General features: G+C 43.1%; 2 protein-coding genes across 9 annotated transcripts in view; both read left to right on the top strand.

Annotated features, from left to right (window-relative positions):
- Positions 1 to 12,445, top strand: part of dnmt3ab (DNA (cytosine-5-)-methyltransferase 3 alpha b) — a 34,216-nt gene extending 21,771 nt beyond the window's left edge. For 2 of the 7 annotated variants that reach the window (XM_030116142.1, XM_030116137.1), the window contains 17 exons: positions 1,723 to 2,115; positions 2,317 to 2,475; positions 2,721 to 2,828; positions 2,937 to 3,093; positions 3,168 to 3,314; positions 4,548 to 4,592; positions 4,760 to 4,839; positions 4,927 to 5,039; positions 6,255 to 6,438; positions 6,549 to 6,633; positions 7,142 to 7,287; positions 7,733 to 7,823; positions 7,984 to 8,132; positions 8,242 to 8,342; positions 8,707 to 8,776; positions 9,683 to 9,801; positions 9,936 to 12,445. In XM_030116142.1, coding sequence (XP_029972002.1) covers positions 1,723 to 2,115; positions 2,317 to 2,475; positions 2,721 to 2,828; positions 2,937 to 3,093; positions 3,168 to 3,314; positions 4,548 to 4,592; positions 4,760 to 4,839; positions 4,927 to 5,039; positions 6,255 to 6,438; positions 6,549 to 6,633; positions 7,142 to 7,287; positions 7,733 to 7,823; positions 7,984 to 8,132; positions 8,242 to 8,342; positions 8,707 to 8,776; positions 9,683 to 9,801; positions 9,936 to 10,077 — 2,289 coding nt within the window. In that variant the 3' untranslated portion in view covers positions 10,078 to 12,445. Of the gene's footprint in view, positions 1 to 1,722; positions 2,116 to 2,316; positions 2,476 to 2,720; positions 2,829 to 2,936; positions 3,094 to 3,167; positions 3,315 to 4,547; positions 4,593 to 4,759; positions 4,840 to 4,926; positions 5,040 to 6,254; positions 6,439 to 6,548; positions 6,634 to 7,141; positions 7,288 to 7,732; positions 7,839 to 7,983; positions 8,133 to 8,241; positions 8,343 to 8,706; positions 8,777 to 9,682; positions 9,802 to 9,935 lie in introns of all 7 variants that reach the window. The other 5 variants (XM_030116143.1, XM_030116139.1, XM_030116141.1 and 2 more) reach the window with 3 other exon arrangements.
- A 2,816-nt stretch (positions 12,446 to 15,261) lies between these two features.
- Positions 15,262 to 24,277, top strand: dpysl5a (dihydropyrimidinase like 5a). 2 transcript variants are annotated; one of them, XM_030116644.1, is made up of 13 exons: positions 15,262 to 15,410; positions 17,807 to 18,077; positions 20,594 to 20,752; positions 20,847 to 21,026; positions 21,155 to 21,223; positions 21,379 to 21,423; positions 21,565 to 21,640; positions 21,895 to 22,051; positions 22,142 to 22,283; positions 22,397 to 22,539; positions 22,658 to 22,865; positions 23,048 to 23,216; positions 24,165 to 24,277. In XM_030116644.1, the coding sequence occupies exons 2-13, from the start codon at positions 17,817 to 17,819 to the stop codon at positions 24,248 to 24,250; spliced, it is 1,695 nt and encodes a 564-aa protein (XP_029972504.1). In that variant the 5' UTR covers positions 15,262 to 15,410; positions 17,807 to 17,816; the 3' UTR covers positions 24,251 to 24,277. The 2 variants fall into 2 exon arrangements, with proteins under 2 accessions (XP_029972504.1, XP_029972503.1); XM_030116643.1 differs by lacking the exon at positions 15,262 to 15,410 and adding an exon at positions 17,548 to 17,609.
- Positions 24,278 to 24,375: the final 98 nt, after the last annotated feature.

Genomic DNA, 24,375 nt, shown 5'->3' with positions numbered 1-24,375 from the left:
AATATCTGGTTCTTATAGCCACTGTACTTTCTCTCCTCCCCCCACTGGCATTTTCGGTGTCACTCTCTCATTGGCTCGGAGGAGAAGGAACCCTGGAGACAGCCTGACCCTAAACACTGCAGAACCGGCACAGAAACAGTAGCCTGGCCGCTTTATAGGCATTTCTACTCGCCAGAGATAAAGACATTCACTCTGGACTAAAATCATAAATCCTCAGCTCATTCCTTTACATCTGCACCTCACGCTCTGATAATGATAATAGATTCTTCCTCAACGCACAGAGCAGCTTTACTGACATTTGTTAGTTTTTGTAGTTTGCCTTGTGGGACCACGCCGTCCAACACTGACTCCACTGTGTTTGTACTGGAGCCAAAAGGCCCAGCACACATGGCCGAGGGGCTTTGAACCATCCATCCAGCACTACAGTACAGATATTTATAAACCACAGCGGAGCCTCTTGATTGAAGAGCACATGTTTCTACTCTTGTGCGCCGAGATCCCTCCCCACGCCGTCGAGGAACCACCTCCCCTTAAAGGCGCTATTGTTTACGAGACGCACTGGGGGAGAGGATGGAGGATTGTGCTACGCACACACACACTCTCACACACTCACTCTCTCAGTCTCACTTTTTTCCCCTCCTTGCAACCCGCTATGGCTGCGGACATTTACAGTATGTGTGAGACCCGAGAACCTGAGAAACACTTGACCAAAGTAAGCACAGCTGTCTGGCGCTGCTTTCACGTGGAGCCTATAGTACGACCCACACGTGTTTACATATGGGGCTGTGTGTGTGTGTATGTGTGTGTGCGAAGAAAGACAGAATCGGAGCGAGAGGGAAGTCAGGCCGTGCGTGCATTGTGAGCGGTATAGTGTGTTTGAGAGAGAGCGAGAGAGAGAGAGAGAGACATCAGAATGAGTGCAGCTGTTGGGGATTTACTGAGAGAGGCTTAAAGTCCCGGCTGCGTCTCGTCCTCTCTGATCAACCTCGTGGTTCAGTGTCAGGTACCACAAACCCACTGAACTCCCCCTGCTGCAGCCCGGCGCGCTATAGAGTTACTGTATACGCCGCTATTGACGAGCGGGGCCGTACAGTGAGCGATAAAGACAAAGGCTTCAGGAGTCCCAGTCCGCAGATGAGGTGCGCTGTGCAACTGCTAGTAGAGATACACTTTTATTAGGAATATAGCAGAAACAGCGAGGCTTGTCTTAAAGTTTAATATATGCGTGATTTTTGTCACCTCATTAGTTTTTCTTGCAAAAATCATCTCAATCTGTCTTCCCAGTAGAAAAAAATCTACAGGAAATCAGCGTCGTTTTTGTCATCTGTTTCAAATGAGGTGCAGTTTTGTGGAAAATTCTAGTTTTGAGTCTTCCTTTGGTTCTTGCAGTTGAGGCGTGAAGACACACACACACACACACACACACAGACACACCATACATGCTGCTTTGGTTTTAATCAGTAGATCGAGGGCGCTGCAGGCTGCTGTAGTGGTTTGCGCTCTCGCTTCAGGGAATAAACTCGCCCCAGTCTGGTTGGGGGCCTGTTTGTGTGGAGCTGGCACATATTTAGGTTTTCTCAGGGTACATTGGTTTCCTAACCACCGTCCAAAACCATGCGTTTCTCAGCAATCTGTGGAAACATTGCCTATAGGTACGAATGTGACTGTTCTGAAGAGCGCCCCCCCGCCCTCACCTCTGCTTCTCTCTGGGTCTGGTTTCAGGCAGAGAAAAAGGCCAAACTGATGTCAGCGATGAACACCATGAAGGACCACGAAGAAAGTGAACCAGAGACCCAGAAGGAGGAGGAGGTCTCAATAATCAAGCACCCACAGCCTTCAAAGCAGCCGCCGCCGCCGCCGCCGTCACAGCAGCAGCAGCAGCAGCAGTTGCCACCTCAGTCTCAGTCACAGCCTCAGTATCAACAGCAATCACAGCCGTCTCTGCCGCCTCCGCCGCCGCAGCAGCATCAGCCGCCGCCTCAGCTGCCTCAGCAGCAGCAGCAGCAGCCCACTGACCCGGCGTCCCCCACGGTGGCCACCACCCCCGAGCCCGTCGCCATCGGAGGAGGAGACAAGGCGTCCCCCAAGTCTGCAGACACTGAGCCAGAGTACGAGGTACAATCATCGCACCGATACGCGTCAGCGGGGTTTTACGACAGACAAGGCTGTTAAAAAGCGTTAATAGTCTGTTTATAAAGCGGGGGACGGTATTTTCTCAGACAAGTCTCAAAAAAGGGGGTTTTCTCCCGTTCCCAGAGCTCAGCTCAGAGCGGATGATTTCTTTTTTTTTTTTTTTTCTTTTTCGCTTGGCTGCAGGACGGCCGTGGTTTTGGCATCGGCGAGCTGGTTTGGGGGAAGCTGCGAGGCTTCTCGTGGTGGCCAGGCCGCATCGTATCCTGGTGGATGACGGGACGGAGCCGAGCCGCAGAGGGAACCAGATGGGTCATGTGGTTCGGAGATGGAAAATTCTCAGTGGTTAGTCCGGGAGCCAACGTCAATATTGTCATTTTATTTCCATTTTCGATGCAACCGACCCTCCATTAATAGTGACAACCTCTAACTTTACAATCAAGCTTTTCTTGTTTTATTTGCCCTTCCAGTTGCTCTTTTTACAATATAAGCATTTAACTTTAATAATCCCTGAACACTTTCTTCCCTCAGCGACGTAATTTTTAGCATGTGTAGTAAACCACCTTTTAATTTTATGTGTCTTTTTACAGGTTTGTGTAGAGAAACTCATGCCTTTAAGTTCCTTTAACAATGCCTTTCACCAACCAACTTACAACAAGCAGCCCATGTACAAGAAAGCCATCTACGAAGTGCTTCAGGTGAGATTTAACTAAACAGCGCTCAGCTTGTGGAGCACATTTTGCATCACATCGCATTAGTCGAGGTTACTTTGTGGCGCCTTTGACGTGTTTTTAATGCGTTTGCAGATGGCGAGCAGCCGGGCGGGGAAAGCCTTCATAGCCTGCCCCGACAGCGACGAGACAGAAACTTCCAAATCAGTGGAGATGTTGAACAAGCAGATGATCGACTGGGCCATGACCGGGTTTCAGCCCACTGGGCCCAAAGGCCTGGAGCCACCAGAGGGTGAGACCAAGTCGCAAAAGTGTCACCAGTTTGTTGAATTTATTTTTCCGTTCTGACGTGCCGTACTTCCGCAGAGGAGCGTAACCCGTACAAGGAGGTTTACCCTGAGATGTGGGTGGAGCCAGAAGCCGCGGCGTACACGCCTCCCCCGGCCAAAAAGCCCCGCAAAAGCACAGCAGAGAAGCCCAAGGTCAAGGACATCATTGATGAGAGGACACGAGGTGAGGGCGGGGTAGGGGGGCTCATTTGTTTGGTTATATAGGAGCCGTGAACTCTTTATTCACTCCCCTGGGAAGACCTGGCCAAAGTTGTACATCAGTGTAAGTGGTCCGGGAGGTAATGCATGGGACAAAAGGTCCATTAGACAGTCAGATTTAAAATGATGTGAAAAAAGGCTCAGGTCGAGCTCAATACATGTGTTTTATATTCCCAAATGGGCTTGAATAGTAACACTGGATTTCTGCGTTGTAGAAACTTTCCTCTTTATAACATAGCATTGGTAATGATGCTTTTTATTTTATAGTGAAAACTGATCAACAGTCTGATGCTGCTGCTTCATGTGTGGAGCCGGGATTTGTCTGGGATAGTTTACAGAGCAGCCTTATCATGGCTGCGAGATTCAGAAAACAGAAAAAAAAAAAGTTCAACGTCTCATACATCAGCCAAGATGTGGAATAAATTATGGTCAGGATGAGGCATTTATTTTCTCAATGCATTTATGCACATTTATTGTGCACTCATCGCTCTTACAGTTTTCTGCCGTCATCATATCGTCACGACATTACAGCAGTCGCTGTAAAACTTTATAAACACCGTGTCTGTTTCACCGAAGTTATGAGAGGAAGTTTCGTCATCTATGCCAAAGTTAACGACAATTTAAATAGCTTACTTTGTGCACAGTACATTTCTTACTTTTTACCAAACTTATGCCATGTTGAAAAAAACTGCAGACTTTCTTCTGGGAACACTCCAAAACCTCCACTTTCCCAGTGAGAAGCTCCCAGGTTGACCTGTTCCCCTTTAATGAATATAGTTTTACATCATTTCTTTATGTGAAGTACCCGAGCTTTTAAAAGCCAAACAGTATTTTACTGTTTTTCACTTGTAGCTTTCAGACCGATCATTAAATTCAGAATTTTAAAAGCCGCTAACAAATATTGAAACAACATAATTAAAGTGGATTTCTTGCAGACTCATTTCATCAGCTCCTTTTAGCTTGATGAAACTGTTTGAAAAAAATCCTTTTTTAATGAATTTTCATGTGTTAATTAGTCCACAAATGATCTTTCCTCGGAAGCGTAATTGATCAGTGGTGATTCTAGTTATTATAGGTTCGTTCTCAAACTATTGTGAAATGTCAAATCTTCCACTTTGTGTGTTTCTGTTAAAAATAAACACGCTGTAAGAGCAGACAGGTTTTCTCTGCCTTGCTGACCTACATCTCTCTACCTCAGAGCGGCTCGTTCATGAAGTGAGACAGAAGTGCCGCAGTTTAGAGGGTAAGTGATGCATCCTGTTTGGCTTCGGCTCGCAGCAGCGCTGGGGGGCCTCTCAGGAGGCCCCTGACACTCAGACCACAGCGGCGAATCATTTCAATGATGTCTGACTTACACATATCTCTGACCTCAACCTGTCAGACTGTGACACGCTTCTCCGTTTCCCACAGACATCTGTATCTCCTGTGGAAGTCTGAACGTCAGCCTCGAGCACCCTCTGTTTGCAGGAGGAATGTGCCAGAGCTGCAAGGTGATCCGCCGCAGAGCAGCACCCAAAACACCTGAAATGCGGGTTTCTAATGCCGCTTTTCACCTTTTTTTTTTTTTTTTATTGCAGAACTGCTTCCTAGAATGTGCGTATCAATACGACGACGATGGCTACCAGTCGTACTGCACTATATGCTGCGGGGGGCGGGAGGTGCTCATGTGTGGAAACAACAACTGTTGTCGGTGAGGTTTTCACTGTGCCAACGGAGATCTGTTCAATTTACGTCTGGCGTTAGAGCTGTGTGCAGGCAATGCCAGCATAAGAAAGAGTTTTACTTCTATCATTAATAATATTATATAATATTTAAAGCCCACTTTACTTTATTATTGCATTTTATTTAAATATATGCTTTCATTCATATCAACTTTTACATTGGAAACTTTCAAAGTTTACAAGATACAATTAGGAAGGAATAGTAGGAATAAAACCACTGCGGGACTTATGTATTGCATGTATGCATCGACCTCTCATTTGTTCATTTCATGTATCTACAATGTTGCATTTTTAGAATCTTTCATCCCCAGAATGTGGAACTGTTCTGTAAATCTTAAAACTCTACACGTAAATGTCTGTGTCTGCGACGTTTAGATTTATAAATGGATACAGGTGAGGTCTGAATTCAAGGATTACTTAAATAATCAATGCTTCTTTCCAATTACTCCACATTAATCGCACAAAACCACGAATCCACAGTGAAATTTATTGCCGGCGCTTTTAATATTCAATTATTTTTAATGGCTTTTATGGACTCGTTGTTGGAGCTCTATTCTAGTTTGCGCTGGTCTTTTGAATGCAGCTCGTGGCAACACTGTTCATATTGTACATACGGCACAATGGAGACTCTGTCGTGGGTCACAAGTCTCATGGCTGAGATGTCAGCCACTGTCTTGGAGGTCCAGGGCGAGCAGGAGCTGATGACAAATACTTTTAGTGTGTCGGATAAATAAGCTGCAGCTAAACACAAAGCAAAAGTCTATCTGTGTGAGATTAAAGTTGAGAAAAAGCCCCATGGAGGCCAACAGTGCCTCACTGTGAGTTCATATGACGCTATTTGACTTTATATGTGACATTTTGCTGATAACTCGCTGCCTCTAAAAACTCCCGAGCCTCATTCAAAACTGTTTAAACTCTTCGCCGCAGATGCAAAACAAAGGCCGCCGCCGCTGTGCGCCCCGTTTCTGACCTCTGATTGATTTAAAAGCTGATTAAAGCAGAAGAGAAATGTCAGTTGGCTACTGCAGATCTGAGATGGAAAAGTAGAACTCCGCTCTGTTGCTGTCGACAGTTCTCCGGCTCTCACTTTATTTGATCTGCCCAGCAGTTGAGATGTATCATTAGCTGAGAAGAACGTGACGTTGACGCTCATACTGATTAATTTCCCTGCTTTGCTTTCCCAGGTGCTTCTGCGTGGAGTGTGTCGACCTCCTCGTAGGTCAGGGCGCTGCTCACGCCGCCATCAAGGAGGACCCGTGGAACTGCTACATGTGCGGTCAGAAGAACGCCTTCGGTTTGTTGGAGCGCCGCTCCGACTGGCCCAGCCGCCTGCAGCACTTCTTTGCAAATAACCACGACCAAGATTTTGTAAGCAGCGTTTCCACGTTATCCCTAATAAATCCCAGTCACTGTCTTGCTTTATCGCCCCCATGTCTTACTTCTTCCCCTCTTTTTTTGTCTTTTGTTTCTTTTGTCAGGAATCACCAAAGCTTTACCCCCCAGTCATGGTGGAGAAGAGGAAGCCAATCCGTGTCCTGTCGCTATTTGATGGCATCGCAACAGGTTAGTAGTTAGGAAAGTTCATTTTGTTGAGCATATTAGGAGGGAAGGCAATTTAAAGTGCTCTAAATGGAACAAACATGGTCTGTTTTTTGTTTTTTGTTTTTTTGTAAAGCAGTCCTGAAGATACGTTTTTTTTTTTTGTTTTTTTTTTTTTTTTGACAGATATTACAGTTTGATTTTGAAGCCTAAGAAAATTGAGACATATCTAACAGTTTACAGTTGTGGGCCCAGGACGGATCCTGTGAGGCTGTACATGGAATTTTATTCAGTATTACCTCCTAATAATGATTTATCCTATATTTTAGATAGATATCTACCTGAAGAATATCATTAATTATTATTTTTTACCTGGTTTACCTTTGCATAAACCTGGTTTTATGTCATGTTCAGCAATAAAAATCCAAAAAGCACTTTATTTATCAACTGTAAGAATCATCATGGTCGCTGTTGTGGCTTACGCATGACTAGTTAGTGGTTTTTATGGTTTTATTCTTCTTTTTCTGCACAGGGCTGCTAGTGCTGAAAGAACTTGGCATCCAAGTGGATCGTTACGTAGCCTCTGAAGTGTGTGAAGACTCCATCACTGTGGGCATCGTCCGGCATCAGGGTCGCATCATGTACGTCGGCGACGTGAGGAACGTTACCCGCAAACATGTGAGTCGACGAGGTTTTCAGCCAGAATGGGCGATTTCAGCCGCGCCGCGCTTCACGCTCATACAGCAACTGAAGGCTAAAGGTCTTCCTCCGCCTCATGGAGAGAAGTGTTAATTTTCAAGCCAGACCTGACCTGAAAGATACCCGAGCAAAGCTGAAGGCAACCTTGAGCAGACCTTGGATTATCAGACCCGGTCAAAAATCTATATTATACACAGAAAACATACTGTTTTTTTCTTCAAAACATCACTTTTTAAACAAAGTGCAGAGTCAATAATGTTAAAAAATACCACGTAGAAGCCAGTAAAGACACTTCAAAGCATTTGTCAGACTCTTGGACTGTTATTATCTTCCCAGTGGGGTCCATGTGTTTCACAATTTACCTGGCTAGATTTATAATCTCCTGCTGTCTGTCTTTATCTCCGTGTTTCTTATCTGCACACAGATACAGGAGTGGGGTCCTTTTGATCTAATTATTGGAGGAAGTCCGTGCAACGACCTCTCGATCGTTAATCCTGCCAGGAAGGGTCTTTATGGTAGGTCTCAACAAGGTGACTCTTGCTTTAACTTGATCTCGTAATTTATATGATCACAGTCGCATGAATCAAAATAAACTATTTGTTAAAAAAAAAAATAGAAGTTTTCCCTGTTTTGATGTCTCGTTCTGTTTGTTAAACGTCTCTTTCTGCCCAACAGAGGGCACTGGTCGCCTGTTCTTTGAGTTTTACAGGCTGCTCCACGAGGCCCGGCCGAAGGACGGCGAGGACAGGCCTTTCTTCTGGCTCTTTGAAAACGTGGTGGCCATGGGTGTGAGCGATAAGAGGGACATATCTCGCTTCTTAGAGGTCAGCGTCTTCACTGATAATAGATATAAAACTTTATATACGAGCATAAGCGTGGCGGGGGGGAATCTCACCCCGGCTCCTCTGTGCTCTGCTCCACCTTCGCTCTCAGTGCAACCCGGTGATGATCGACGCTAAGGAGGTGTCCGCGGCCCACCGCGCCCGCTACTTCTGGGGTAACCTTCCTGGCATGAACAGGTTGGTGTGTGAATGGTGAGGGAAGCAGCAGTCTTCAACATACGCATGGAAAAAAAATAACAAACCTCTTGAAGAAGAACTGACTTAAACATTTCAATTCGATTCAGCTTTATTTATAAAGTGCCAGTTACAGCCTAGTCATCCAGAACACTTCGGGTCAGGTGTAAACGGGGTCAAACTGAAGTCAAGTCCTTCACTGCAATTTTCAAGAAAAGCCTTTTTTTATTTTGAAACTAGCAGAAAATCAAGAAGCCACTTGACTTCATGTCCTTAAGTCTTTTTTCTCACCCTCTATCAGACGGTCTAGTTTCTTTCAGATTTGGAGAGTTGAGCCCAAGTCTTTGCAGTGAATCTAAACATATGCTGTGACTCCTTTCAGGCCTTTGACTGCCACCTGCACTGATCGGCTGGACCTCCAGGACTGTTTAGAGCACGGCAGAACAGCTAAGGTACGTATGTGGTGGAGTACACTCGTCTTCTTTACCCGTCCTGTGCAAGTACGTAGCTGAGCGCGGATGAAAGTCAGGATAAACCCTGAGCAGGCCGCCACTGAACAGACAATTTAGAATCAAGCTTTTTCTACAGTTAAGCTACTATATTTTATGAATCTCTTTTCCGTTGTGGGATTCAAACCAGCTAACTCCCACTAACCATCTCATTTCTCTAACATCTGGACCACCACACTGCCAGACATCAGAATATGTCATCTTTTGATTGAATTCAGTCCAGAAATGTGCGCTCTAGTGGCTCCCTGTGGCACAAAGGTGTAACAGTTTGAAACGCCAATGGAGGATCAGTTTGTTCATTTATAAAAATCAGAGTGAAAAATCAGCCTCCTCTGCTTGGAAACATTTTTTCAAATTTTACTTTGTTGTGTAAGCATGTATTTAAGCTGACTGATGCGTTGTTGGAGGTAATATAATATCAGAGATATAGACATTTAAGCCAATGTACAAATGTTGCTTTTTAGAGGAAATGAGCAAAATCTTACCCATTTATATACACAGGCTGTTGCTAAAACTGAGATTATTGTTCAAAACATGAGTTTTTTATGATTTGTACAGTAAGATTAGAAAAGAAAGCGCTCAGTTTGTTTAATTTAGATTTTTCTACACATAAATGTCTTTCTTATGTACGTCCTTGTTCCACTCCAGAGATTTTCAAGTTATTTTTCTTCATTTAAACATAGAAGAGAAATTCTTTCAGTCATTATTACTAACTTTTGTTGTTGAACTTCAGTTTCTAATGGTATAGTTTTAATATACCGCAAATATAAGACGCGTGTGAGTCGACATAACTCAACCTCATCTAATGAATCAGGTCATTTTGATCCTGTTTCTTTGTTCCTCTGACAGTTCGGCAAGGTCCGGACCATCACCACCAGGTCGAACTCCATCAAGCAGGGCAAGGACCAGCACTTCCCCGTCTTCATGAACGAGAAGGAAGACATCCTCTGGTGCACTGAGATGGAGAGGTACGTCCAAACGTCAGATTTTCATCCGGCCGACGTCCCTCCGCGTCCGGGTTTTCAGGATTATGTGTCTTTGTCTCTCCCCCCCCCCCCCCCCCCCCCCCCCCTCACCCTGTCGCCACGCCCGCTCCCTCCAGGGTGTTCGGCTTCCCTGTCCACTACACGGACGTCTCCAACATGAGCCGCCTGGCGAGGCAGAGGCTGCTGGGCCGGTCGTGGAGCGTCCCGGTGATCCGCCACCTCTTTGCACCACTTAAAGATTACTTCGCCTGCGTTTGAGCAGCCGGCGGGAAAGTTGCTCAGACCCGTTTAGGAACTCCGACTGTATGTTGTGACTAGAAATAAGAGCCTTGATCCTCGAATTATACCCCACCGGTATAATTTGTGAGCGAAACATTGACGTAGATTTCACATTATTTCTTGTATTTTGATTGTAATTCTTATTCTATTTAATTTTTTGATATGTCATTTTACCTTTTAGCAGTGTTATCGAGTATTGTTGATTTGTTTGTGCAAGCTATACTTGAGACTATGCTTTCTTCTCAAGACACTGAGACAGAAAAGTGCTGAACATGCATCGTGAAAAAGAGAGGCGGCTGGAAAAAGGCAAGGAATGGTCTTTTTTTTTTCCTTCTTTTTTTTTTTTTTTTTTTGTTCTTTTTTTAAAAGATATGTGAAACGTTTCTGCTGTGTGAGCGGCGCCGCGAGATTCCCACCGGCGGCGCGGCCATGCTTCCAGCTACTGAGCCTCACAGAGATGTGAAGAGCAGAGGCGGTGTGTTTTTTTTTTTGCTTCAGTGTCAGGAGAGCCGTTGTCTCTGAGAATCCAAAACACCAGATCACATATACCTCTTTGTTTACAGTTTCTATACACAACTGAAGGTAATAAAAGGTACTACTGTAATAATGGTGACAATACCATGGTGCTCCAAGATGAGGAGAAACATCATGTTCCATGTGGCGCTCGACAATACGGAGCTGTTTAACCTGTTGCTCGAAAAATAACTGATATTTTTACTCTAATGGGGGGGGGAAAAATGCTCCAATTTGTTCACTTGAAGGGAAAGTGACAGACTGCAAACTAGAGCTTATCTTCTTTTCTGCGTTTTACAGCTTTTATATACAGTTTCTACTGGTGCTTGTTGACTCTCCCAGCCTTGCTACACTCAGGCTCAGGGCCTGGATCTGCACAAACAGAAAAGTGAAGCTAGCCACATGGGGGATGATGTTTTTTGTCATTAACAAACAAACAAAAAAAAAAAAAACAACAAAAAAAAAAACTTAAGATCAAAAGTCTGTGGTGAGCTACTTTTTTCTAGTTTCATCCTGACCAAATGACATTACTGTACAACTGTTCGTAAAGCAAGTGTGGGTTGCTGGAAGGAGGACGACCAGGCTGGTAAACTCTCCTCCTCCTCCTCCTCCTCTTCCTCCTCCTCCTCGACTTCCACCTTCTGTAAACTGTAAAAACTGTCAGGTGCAACTCCTCAACAATATGGTGCGGCTTCACAAAGTTCTTCTACCTTTTTATAGCAATTTTGTGCTGTTTTATCAACATTATAAAGCACTTTTATATGTATACTTTCATTTTTTTTTTCTTGGTATTTTTTAAAAAAAGAAATATTGGTTCTTGTGAATTTTTGTTTTTCTTTTGTTTTGTTTCGTTTAGTTTGATGATGTGAACTGATCTACCCTCATGTAATACTTTTTTGTATACAGTAGGGCTGTGCCAATAGAAGTGAAAGAATGGATTTTGATATGTGAAACCCATCGTTATTTGACTCAAGTGTACAGTTGGTGGATTTGACATTTGTAACTTTCCCTTTCCATCGTCCATATTGTTCTCTGTTTTAAAGCAGCGATGCAGTATGCCTCCCCCTCCTCCCCCTCCTCCCCCTCCTCCCCCTCCTCCTCCTCCTCCTCCTCCTCCCCCCCTGTCCAATTTCAAAGAATGTCTACTTCTCTTGAGATTGTAAAATGTAATAAGACAGAGTGAACGCCTCTGTCGTCTGCTTTGTAAGATATTTTTTTGTCCCTTGTGAAGGACAGTCAGGCCTCTCCCCCCTCCTCCCTTGATAATAAATGCTAGTCGTCATGTTGGCTAATCTTTTAAGTATACGGATCCAAAATTTGGATCTTAAATTCACCAACTAAATTCTCTTGATTGTAACCCGTCGAGCTAATTATGGAGGATTTAGGCGGCAGTTTTGTCAAAACGAAAAACTGACACAGTGTTCGGCGAATGCGTCGGCACTCAAAGAGTAAATAGGGTAATAAGAAAAAAAACAGATGTTATCGCGTATCTATATCGTATTTAAGATTCTAAATTTGAAATTTAATTTCTTAATGTAATTAATTTCTTAAGTGACCTTATCGCCATCGTTTTTTGTCCATGTTCATCCCGCTCGATATGAGCTCCTGCGCTTTGTGATATTTTAACCAGATGTTTTAATCCCCCGCTCCTCTGATGATACTGAACACCCCCTCATGTTTGTACATTTTGTACATAGTGTTTTCCACTTCCTTTCTCTCTCTCTCTCTTTTTTTTTTTTTTTTTTTTTTTTTACGTGTGAGATGTACAAATATAATTCTTTGCTAATATATATCATCGGATTAGAAACGAGGAAAAAATTTAGGTTAAAAATAATCAAGTGACAAATTTGATTCAAAACTTGCTTTAAGCTTTAGATGTAGGGAGACTTCAAGTCCACTTTTTCTTTTCTGTTCTTTCCTTTTTTTTTCATACTGATTTCTTTGTGTCAAGTGAAACCAGATTTGATGTCTTGTGATCTTATTATTGGCCTTAGGACAGCTTTAAGATGAACGGTCTCGACTTCACTGCACAGCCCTACATGGTGGTGTTTTTTTGCTTCCGTTTCTTTTTTGTAAGACTTTAAAAAGAGGGATTGTAGGTGTTTTCAATGGTGCTAAACATTTTATCGAATCAAGAAAAATATATTTCATTGGAAGATAAATAAAAATGTCTCGACAATGACTGTTTTAAGTTCCTTGTAGTAACGGAAAATGACTATTATTTCACTCATATAAATATATTAACAAAGGCATTTTAACTTTGTACTTGAAAAAAAAAAATAAGGATAACAAATAATGAAAGGTTTCCTATATTGTTTTAGACTAGAGATTGCTGTAGTTGGTGCTTATCTGTGGGAAAATTGTGTGAGAAAAAAACGGTAATAACTTTTACTGTAGCATAATGTCTGCTTAATACGCATTGCTTCTTAACCCTACATTCCATGCCGTAATATTCTCCATGTCTCTTTTCGGTTTTGAATTGATGCTTCTTTATTTTTTTTTTTTTTGTTCCTTTTTTTTTTTCTTTTTTAAAATCAGAAACAACATTTCATTCACTGTTTAAGGCAGGTCAATACTTCTATATTTGGTGATACTGTTGACACTCTGTGTGAATTTCTTTCTGTCATAACTGTTTGATGGCCTATATGCTTTTTCCTCAAGAACCAGTTCGTACAGCAAATGTAGCACTCATTCTCCACTTTGACCCTTGACCCCATACTTATGTTTAGTGTCCGAGAGAAGATAAAGGCTCCGTATGTACTTGTGCTGGAGAACACTTGAATAAATGTATTGTTTTTGTGCAAAAAAGTGTACCACTTTCTCCACTGTTTGATTTCTGTTTGGCTGGAAACACCTGGAGCTGCACGGTGTGCAATCACACATCTCACAAACACAAAACAACAAAAAGGAAAGAAATGATCTGGATCATAAAAAGTTTAAAAGATCAAAAATAAAAAAAACATCCATCTTCTATACTTTATTCAGTTCACAACTGTAGAGCACTATGGAACAGAGAAGCAGAAACACAAATGTGGTAATCATAAAACCCTGACTATCATTTACCAATTCTGAGTTTTCAGTGTTTTAATATATCCACAATTAATCTTCAGTGTGCCTGACTGGTAAAGCAGTGGCAAAATATCTCTTTAAATATCTAAATTTGAACTTTACAGTTTCCCCTGTTGTGGCATAATAAAGTAGAAGTTTTGAAAAATGTTTAACAATTACTACTGAAAATTACTATAGTCTCAACAAAAAGCCAATTTTATTGATATTTTATGACATAAAATGTAAAAAAAAAAACTTAATTCTATCCTAACTCTTGCATTTTGCAGCTTTTTTGCATGCATGTTTCTGCAAACTCACCCTGGCAAGGTATGTTCAAAAATCTGTGGTTTCTTTTACATTTTTTCAGTTTGCTATGTCGTTTCCTGACCTGGATTGGAGCCACACATGGCCTGGTTTCAGGCCACGGACCTCATGTTTAACGCCCCTGCATGACACTGTTTATGAGGGTAAATATGGTTGTTTCACCACCTCCGATACTTTAATGCTGCAGTGTCCTGTTTGATTCTGGGCCATTGCATCTCCTATGCAGCTGCTCTTTGTATAGATAAAATACTTCTGCAGAATATTTTTTCCTTTTCCGTAATTTTTCTTGTCACAAGACGACCCATAAAGCAGGAAAAGTTATTCATTCCTCGACACACCGTTTCTTTAAGCCCATAAAACCATAAAATGAGCATCACATCGACTTCACTGTTGAGTCCGTCATCTTGAGCCCCCCCTCCCCCTGTTGTGATAGTGGTACAACCCCGTCAGAGCGGACACGCCCCCCGCACGCTGCCATTGGCTGCTGAGGAGACCAAGCCTTCAGAGGGCGCCGCTGATTGGAGCGCACGGACGTCGCACGGCCTGCATGTTGCGTGCTGCGTCAAGTTTACCAACAGGAAGGAAGGCTGCGACCGGAACAGGATCCACGTGCGAACAAAATATAAGACAAGGCAAGTTTATTTCTACAGCTCCATTCAGATGCTAGAGAATTCACAGCAAAGGAAATTAAAAAAAAAAAAGAGAAAAAAGAGAATAAGTAAAGTTTTATTAAGATGAATGTAGTCAAATTAGTAAAATGTGTTGTTTAAAGAAAAAGCTGCAGCAAACAAATGTTCAGTTAAAATGTGTGTCAGCGTGAGTTTGTTTCACAGGTGAGGAGCACAGGAAAATAAAAGCTGCTTCTGACTCTAGGAACACTAATTCACTGCAAAAATTGATCACTAAAAATGTGCACTATTACTTACTGATTACTGATTACTGATTACTTATTATTACTTGCTGACGTGAATTTGGACCAATTGCATTTATTACAGCTTGGCAAGAGAAGGTGGTGATATTCATGACTGAAAACAGTGTTATACATGATGACAAATCAACTATTTTATTCTTCATTTTTTTACACCAAAGAAAAAAAAAAGCTTCTTTTCTTCTTCTTCTTCTTCTTCTTTTTTTTTTTTTTTTCTAATAGAAATATGCTGACTCTGCAGAAAAGTCTTCTGTGGATGCAGAGATACAGCTATTTGGTTTTATTGTGGAGGCCTGCAGCAGAAGTGCTCCGTGCGCGTCTCCGCTGCCTTCACGGCGGTGATGCTGCGCTCTGCTGGTCCCGGACCGGCCAGGAAGGTATCCATCTGGTGTGGATCTCCTTGGGAAGTGCCATCCACAGGATCGTGTTGCATTTCGCCCAGAAAGTAACCGGAGGGACGAGTGGAGCAGCAGAAAGCGGCATCGAGCCCCCCGAGGAGGTAGGTGGTCCTCAGGATGAGCATGTTTAAAAGGCTACCGGCGGCGGTCTGCAGGGAGATCCTCTCCTGGAGACTTTGTTTCCATGCCCCCCCTGGCTGCTACACGTCTGGGTGTCTGCCCTGCCCGCTGTTTCTGCCATCCTCACCTCATCCACACACACCCTGGAGTGGAAGAAAGGCGCTCCTCTTCCTGCGGGCAGATATAATGTGTGCGGCGCGTTGCGCGCTAAAAGACGCACGCCGGGTTTTTTTTTTTTTTATTATTATGGAGGGCACACTGAGAGCAGGGAGGCGGTTTCTAGGTCGGTAATGAAGCCGGTGCAGCCGATCATGCCGGATGGAGACCGGTTTCTTTGTGTCAAGTCGCACAAGTAGAAGTGTCATCATCTCAGTGCGTTTCACACCTAATCATCAAAATAAAACCATTCACCGCAATAACCAAGGCGATCCACTGGTGATCTGGAGCAGGAATTTCCCCTGATTTATTAATGGAAATATTGTATTTTTTTTAAAAGGATATTGTAACATTTAGGCAGCATTGCTGCACGGTCTGTTTCAAGAAAAGTGAAATTTGAAAAGTGTGATCCACAGCTCACACGGTCTGTCTGGTCTGGGCTTTTATTCCCCCATAACTCACCTGTTTAAAACCAACCATCCAGCTACAACTTAAATGTTGGTGTCAGATGTGCAGGCCCTGCTGTGTAATGATAACTTTATCACGCCTGTAGCTGCAGCCTGGCTTCAGTAAAACAATAATCAACACGACGACCTGGTTTAGAAACGCGCCTTTGTCCTATCCGAGGATCCACATTAAGGGGAGATCATGTTATCGCACATCCATTAGATGTGGGTGTGTGAAGGAGTCCATGCCATGCAGTAAAGTTGCCGCACCCTCATACGTACGCATCCTGCACGCACACATGCACGTAAGCGCGTCAGGGATGGACACACACACACACACACACTTTAATACAGTGTTGGGAGGGTGCAGATAGTGGGGATGCTTTGTCACAGATGAATAGTTAATCGACTAATTCAATGAAGATGGTCATGGTTACATTGTTTTCCGTTTTTTGTTGCAGAGTTTGTGTTTCAGACAGAAAATAAAGAGAGCAATGTTAAGGAATATATAGAAATACATCTGTGTCTTAAATGACAAACATGAGACTATATAAAAGGTTTTTTTTCCCCCCAATGTGTAATGATCTATTTGTTCGGGTTAAATTTGGTTCATGTGAATGTTTATATGTTATACTGGGCAGGTACACGTTCCTGAATCCTGAATCCATAAATCCAGTTTCAAGGGAAAAAACAACTTCTTTAAGCCTGTAGTAAACATGGCACATGCACATTTCAAACCCTAAAATCCCATTATTCAGTAAAGTATCAGTGTGTCAGCTTAGTGTAGGATCAAAATGTGGATGCTGAATCCATTTTTCTCACACGTTGCCATGTTTGAATGAAAATTGAATTGGAAAGCTACATTTTTTTCATTATGTAACAGAAAATTAAAATACGCTCCATTTTAAAGCTTACAAACAACTGCAACAAAATCACATACAACACAAGTGAGAATAGGAGAGTAAAAACGTTCACTGATTCAGTATAAATTCCTTACTAATAGCATGGTATATGAAACCATTGCTATATTACATTGTCCAATCTGTAGATTTTTAATGATTTAATGAAAACACTTATTGTACAGTGTGTCAGTGCAGCTTCTTAATAATGTGTCGGCTGATTACAGGGTTTGTAATATGAGTTGTGAGAAGTTTACTGGCTTTACTCAAAAGTATTTAAACACTACTGGAGTAAAACTTGGAGCATAGCTTGGAGGGTCAAAGTAAAAATAAAAAATATATGATTTGAAAGTGAAAAGTAAACCCATACACATTTTTCAGGCTCTGTAATTGTTATAGTTTCATTGTGTGATGAGCATCATTGTGAGTCGCTCTATGCTCCTATAGTCCTTAAAAATAATAGCCTCATTGACCGTCGCCTGCCTTTTTTGTGACCCACAATTGGACTCAGCTCCTTTCTGTTTACCACTGCTCGGCCGTCCTCGGGGACGTCAGGTCTCAGGCGGTGACTGACACAGCCTCCTCAGTCCGGGCTGATGTCAGTCAGAGCGTGACAGACGGGTCGCAGAGCAGCAGCTTTTTCTCTCCTCTCAGGTTCACTGCACTGTCTGAAAATGAGGTATGATAAAGGTTCATTTTTATTGCAGATGCTTCAGTCTTCTACTGTTTGCTTCTTGGATGTTTTTTTTTTTTTTATCAGAACCAAACTGCTGGCTGTAACTTTTCTAGCAGTTTGTGTGGTTCAGAAAGTTAGATCACCATTTTTAACCTCCTTTTTGACAGATTTGGGTTTTTTTAATTATCTTTCCCTTGCAGAGCAATAGCAATGTCTTCCAGCTCAGCAAACGTGCGGATCCTGATAAAGGGCGGCAAAGTGGTGAACGATGACTGCACCCAGGAGGCCGACGTCTACATCGAGAACGGCATCATCCAGCAGGTGGGGAAGGAGATGATGATCCCCGGCGGGGCCAAAGTGATCGACGCCTCGGGGAAGCTGGTGCTTCCTGGAGGCATCGACACCAGCGTCCACCTGGAGGAGAGCTTCATGAACGCCACCACGGCGGACGACTTCTACAGCGGCACCAAGGTACCGTCCCTGTGGAGAGAAAAGGAAACATATGAACGTGAAGCAGCTTTTTTGAATACATTCAGTCAAAGAACACTAAATATTGCCAATAAACTCGGCTTTCAGGGTTATCTCCTCATATTAGCTCTGCTGCTGAATTCAAATTCAATTTTACCAGCAAGATAAAAACCTGGCGAAGCTTTTCACTCATCCTATTTTTACCCAAGACGTTCCTTATTCTTCTTGCATTTGGTTTTGCTGCTTCTTTGTAGTCTTACATGAAAGGTGTGGGCTATTTTGGGCTTGTGCTGTCAGTCAGAGTAAAATGCAGTAAGAAATCACAGTATGATCTCATTTATTCTTATCACTAATCTCTCAAATAAACATGAAGAGTAAAATAAAGCTGTAAGGGAATCAGAGAAATTTAAGAAAGAAAACAGAGTATTAAATGATTATGAAATAAATACTGAGATGTTCATCTAGCTGATAGATTTAGGAGGCAGTGTTCACTGCATGTTTAATAACAGGAATCTATGAGAGAGTGAACAACAGACAGGCTGTATTGGTCGGAATATGAGTTTTTTCCCCCTGGAACTACGTCTGAAAAGATGAAGAATTCCTTTCATCGTGGTCAGCTTATATGTGTATGTCATATTAAAGTTTCTGGATTCACAAAATGACACTTAAGTTCACTTCTGTGACTGCATTGAAAAGCTCAGAATTTTGGACCAGTAGCTACATATTCACACAAATTTAAATTGAGTTCTACCAGTCAGATGTCACCAATGTGGCTTCAGTGGTTCTTTGCTCATCTTTATCGCGAGATGCAAACCAGACGAGCAGAAAGCAAAATATGATGGCCGTCCACAAAATTCACAAACATTTATAGCTACATATGAAGAAAAAACAGTGAGCACCATGGTTCTTGTGATTTTTCATATCTGGTTTTCAGGCCTCTTTGTTTGTTTTTTAGGAACTTCATGAAAGATCAGGGATTTTCCTGGTTTAAATGAAACGTCAAATTCAAAGCATCTAACTGACCAGATGAATTATGACTTTTGCTGCCTATGATCCAAACATCTGTTACCTATAATCTTATAAGGTGACAAACTAGGACATCCAGTACTCAACCAAAAACTACTTGTTTTTTTTCTCTAATGGTGAAAATACCTGTTTTAGATTAAATCAATCATTCAATGAAAATGAGTCATATATTCAATTATTCTTCAGAGGTCTGAATGTTCACTAACGCCACATCCCCACAAGTGTCATTTGGCATTTTGTGGTGCGTTGGTGGGTAAAATGGAGTCATCTGAGAGCGTTAAAAGCTCGGGACGCCCCGCTCTGCTACAGGGCATCTCCATGACTCATCACTGAGGAGAGGAAAGGAGCTCGGAGGTGACGGATGCTGAGACTGAGCAGCCTGGTAGACACTGGCGACAGACACTGTTCTCGGCTTTGCTCGCTCTCTCACACCCCCCCCCCCCCCCTCTCTCTCTCTCCCGGCCCCTCCCTCGCCGCTGTCGTGCTCCAGAGTGAGTCTGGAGGCAAATGCAGATCAGTATCTGTTGCCATGGAGACCGCTGGCTGCTGCAAAGACTGCCGCAAAGCCTTTTCACTCACGCCATTGTGCTAAGAAACAATGGTCCTCAGACTCACACACTCCCCCTCGCACACACACTCCTTCCCTCCGACGCACATTACTCCACTTTTTAGGGTCAGCTGACAGATGCTCAGCCGAGCGTGCGCTTGTACACAAAACACACAGTGTCTTCACTTGTTGAGGGGGGGGTTAAGATTTTATTGATAAAAATGTCTCAATCTGTTTTTAGAAGGAAGTGCAGATGCTGTGAAAAAAAAAGATGTGCAAATAGATTTTAATACCTTATGATTGCACCGTGGGGAGCAGTACGTCCCGCGTTTCTGCTACTGAAGCATTTAGATTTCCCTTAACAGTCGTCAAAGGAAAATCATTAAGGTAAACATTAAAGGTAAACGAAGCAGTTCTTTCTGCAGCTCTTTATGGCTTCACATGTTATTAATTTCTTCTTTATTGTCAGTTAATATCCACATTTAATGGTCATTTAAGTTTATCTAAATGTTTTATATGTTAAAAAATAAGTTGAAAGTGGTAAGAGTGATGTGCTGTTTGTGTTGTGTCTTGCAGTGAAATTAGTGATCTATTAAATCAACCCCTGACCTGTCCAGGCTTATCAGAAATTATCCAAGTAAATTGCAGATTCAATGATAAATGCAGTAAATGCAGGAAATTTGGGTAATTTCTCACTGAAAACCAAACTACTAACCTAATCTGAGCGACAGTGACTCATTGCTGCCTCCTAATGCACACAAGTGGCTTTATTTAAATTTCACATCCTGTATCTTTTAGGTCTCCTCATGTCATTCAGCCACAAAAATCTTCTTGAAAAATAAATTGTGATCAATCAATACTCTGCATTGTTTATTTTTTAATAATAAATGAAACAGTTATATCCCACATTTAGGTAACTTAGGAGCTCACGTTTGGCTGTTTTCAGGCTGCGTTAGCCGGCGGTACGACGATGGTGATCTCTCACGTTCTGCCAGAGAAGAATGAGTCTTTACTGGAGGCCTACGAGAAGTGCCGTGGCTCTGCGGACTCCAAAGCGTGCTGCGACTACGCCCTGCATGTAGGGGTCACCTGGTGGGGACCCAAGGTACTGTTGCTCTGTACATGGATCAAACCACAACAGTTTCAGATTTTTTCTTTCCCGAGTCGGGATGTGAAGCTCGGGCGTTCTTCTCCGGCAGGTCCGAGCTGAGATGGAGAAGCTGGTGAGGGAGCAAGGAGTGAATTCCTTTCAGATGTTCATGGCTTATAAGGACACGTTCATGCTGAGGGACAGCGAGCTCTTCCAGGCTCTGCAGCACTGTAAGGACATCGGCGCCGTGGCGAGGGTCCACGCCGAGAACGGGGAGCTGGTGGCAGAGGTGGGGAATCAGTCTGCCTTCGTTTATGCTGCACTCTAACATCGTGAAATGTTTTACAGGTGAATGATGGAGACCATGAAAGCACCAAATTATTGAATGCATATAATTAATGCCTTGCCTCTTCCCAGGGTGCAAAAGAAGCCTTGGACCTCGGCATCAGCGGCCCAGAAGGGATTGAAATCAGCCGGCCTGAAGAGGTCAGAATAATCCTGCTGCTTCACGATAATCTCAAATAAAATAAGTTTAGCTATGAGTATAAATATTTTTACTATGGGTAAAAAGGCCAGTTTAATTCTTACTATCCCTGCAAACACTGATGGTTTCTCACAGTTTGTTTTTGTTTTATCGACAGCTGGAAGCAGAGGCAACCCACAGGGCGATTACCATCGCGAACAGGGTGAGTGAGACAAGGAAACAGAAAGATTTCAAAATACAGCGTGAATGCATTATTTTCTTTATTTTATTTAACTTAGAACTACTAGCATCAATTTAAAGAGCTTTAAAACGACCCTATACCTTTTGTGTGTGATCTTTTTAGGCTCGCTGCCCAATCTATCTCGTGAATGTGTCCAGTATGTCTGCAGGAGATGTAGTGGCTACGTCCAAAATGCAAGGTGAGGCCACATGCCGGTGTAGTGGTTAGCACTCTTATCTCATAGAGTACCCTGGGCTTTTGGCTGAAGTTAAACCTACGTCCTGTGCAGAAGATGGAAGAATCAATAAACAAATAAAACTAATGTATATCTAAAGTTACCTGAGATAATATTGACTGAAATATACTTCCTGTTTAGCCCCGGTCATGTTTTACAGCAATATTTGCACATCTGATCTAATAACGTGCATCCATGATGCTTTTGTCTGACTCCAGGTAAGGTGGTCCACGGAGAGACAACCATAGCCCACGCCATCCTGACTGGCATGCAGTACTACCATCAGGACTGGGCCCACGCCGCTGCCCACGTCACTCTGCCTCCTCTCCGCCTGGACCCCAACACTCCCAACTTCCTCATGAGCCTGCTGGGAAAGTGAGGAGCGGTCTATAGAATGATTCATTAAATATCATCACATTTTTCCAGTCATTGTAGAAAATCATGACCCCCTCTTTCCCGCTGCAGCGACACGCTGAATGTGGTGGCGTCCGATCACCGTCCGTTCACCATCAAACAGAAGGCCATGGGCAAGGATGACTTCACCAAGATCCCGCATGGGCTCCCCGGCATTCAGGACCGTATGAGCGTCATCTGGCAGAAGGGAGTGGTGTGTGACGCTCCTTTGTTCCTGAGCGGCTGCTAGAAAATTCTGATTGAGGACACTCTACATCTGTCGTGTATTGACGCCTCCTAACAGGCTGTGTCTGTTTCAATTCACAGGTTGGAGGCAAAATGGATGAAAACCGCTTTGTTGCCGTCACGAGCTCCAACGCAGCCAAGATCTACAACCTGTATCCCAGGAAAGGCAGGATCATCCCGGGAGCAGATGCTGACGTGGTGGTCTGGGACCCCGAGGGATCCAAGTATGAAACTCAATCCCTCCACTGATCGACCGGCACGTCTGACTGCAGCTCTCTGAGGCCGATCGAGCATTTGTCTCGTTAAACTTTGTTGTCTTTGCCCCTGAATCTCGACCTGTAGGACCATTTCCGTGGATAACCAGTTCCAAGGGGGTGATATCAACCTGTACGAGGGCCTGCGCTGTCGCGGCGTCCCCCTGGTCACAATCAGCCGTGGGCGTCTGGTGTACGAAAACGGCATGTTCACGTGCGCCGAGGGCTCCGGAAAGTTCTGCCCACTGCGGACCTTCCCCGATTACCTCTACAAGAAGATGGTCCAGAGGGAAAAGGTGCATGACGACGCTCAGCTTAAAATTTTGTACAGTAATAAAATGCACTTATTATTATTATTATTATTATTATTATTATTATTATTATTATTATTTTTACTGTACAAAAACAAAAACAAAAAAAACAAACAAAAACAAATCCTTTGTAAAGTCACCTTTGCTGAAACTTTGTCCTGATCCAGTCCCAGGCGGTGAAAGCTGTGGAGCGGGAGCCTTACACGGGAGACGTTGTAGCCATTGCAAATTCAGGAAAGAGGGACTTTGGAGGTTCGGATCTGGACACCCCGACTCGCCCCTGCACCCGGCACGGTGGGGTGAGGGACCTCCATGAGTCCAGCTTCAGCCTGTCTGGTGAGGAAAATTCAGATACGTTCGGTAACTTTGACTCATCACATGTAATCTGTGAAAGGAGACATTTCTGAGCCTGAAACACTGGTTGATGACTGGATGTTGGCACTTCTGCTGCCGGCCTGGTGAGGGCGCTGTGAGTAAAGTAAAAAAACGCAGAGAGATGTAGGCACATCAGACCAGCTGAGGATGATTCAGATTTTATGAATACTCTGATTTTCTTAAGATTTTCAATGACATATTTTGTATTCTAGAACTTTTTTTTAAATTGGTTTTGCCAAGCCAGCATTTGCACAGAATACACTTTCTTCTTCATAAACTTATACTAACAGCCTTTATCTGTCAGTATCAACCAAATGGAAATGAGTGTTCAGGATACATGTAATACAACTTCTTTATTTTATTTTAAGGTGACTGTTTTATTGTTGCAGGGTTTATAGTTTATGCTTGTTGGTATTTCTTGACTTCGCCAACAAATTTCAACTGTGTTATCCAACAACACTCTCAGAAATAACTCCTGGGGGAAACAGAGATAAAATAGTAGCTTACCCAAACCATGTAATAGCTTTATTATGAACTGGTACATTCTGATTCAGCAGAACAGATTAGACTTTATAGCGTGGTTGGTCTTCCAGTCCAAATTTTTCTTGGCCACCCTTGCGAGTTTTAAATACCTTCTCTCACAAAGATGGTATTGTGTCCTCTCCAATAAAAGCTAAGGTTTGGATGTTTTCTGATGTTTTGGTCAGCTTATGAGCAAGTCACCGCATGTTAAAAGGAATGCAGAGAATTGTTTTTTCTAAGTATCACTTTAAGCTGCGTTTCTTAAGTGTGCCTCAGCCAAAGCTGTTTACACGACCTTTGATAACACCAGAGGGACCTGGAGGAAAAAGCCGGTCCGTGTGTTTTTGCCGCTGCCTGCATGTGACCCCGTTCCCTGCTCTGCTCCAGGTGCTCAGATCGATGACAACATTCCCAAAAGATCCTCGGCCAGGATCCTCGCCCCTCCAGGGGGGAGATCCAGCGGGATCTGGTAACCGGTTACACGGTGAAGAGGAGGGACCTCATCTGAGGAAAAATGGATGACCAAGCACCAGGAATTGTTTTTCTCTGTGAAATCTTAGAATAAGCGTGGAAATAATGGAGTCATGTTTTCATTTGG

This window comes from Salarias fasciatus, chromosome 19 (genome assembly GCF_902148845.1).
Source record: "Salarias fasciatus chromosome 19, fSalaFa1.1, whole genome shotgun sequence".
In the NCBI taxonomy this organism is placed as follows: domain Eukaryota; kingdom Metazoa; phylum Chordata; class Actinopteri; order Blenniiformes; family Blenniidae; genus Salarias; species Salarias fasciatus.
The sequence above is the reverse complement of the archived record's forward strand: the minus strand, read 5'-3'. Positions and strand labels throughout refer to the sequence as shown.

What these genes read in the sequence shown, in the direction of transcription:
- dpysl5a (XM_030116643.1), top strand. An exon ending in AAATCAGCCGGCCTGAAGAG is followed by an intron (nt 21,224 to 21,378) that starts GTCAGAATAATC and finishes TTTTATCGACAG; the next exon opens with CTGGAAGCAGAGGCAACCCA. An exon ending in TCATCTGGCAGAAGGGAGTG is followed by an intron (nt 22,284 to 22,396) that starts GTGTGTGACGCT and finishes TTCAATTCACAG; the next exon opens with GTTGGAGGCAAAATGGATGA.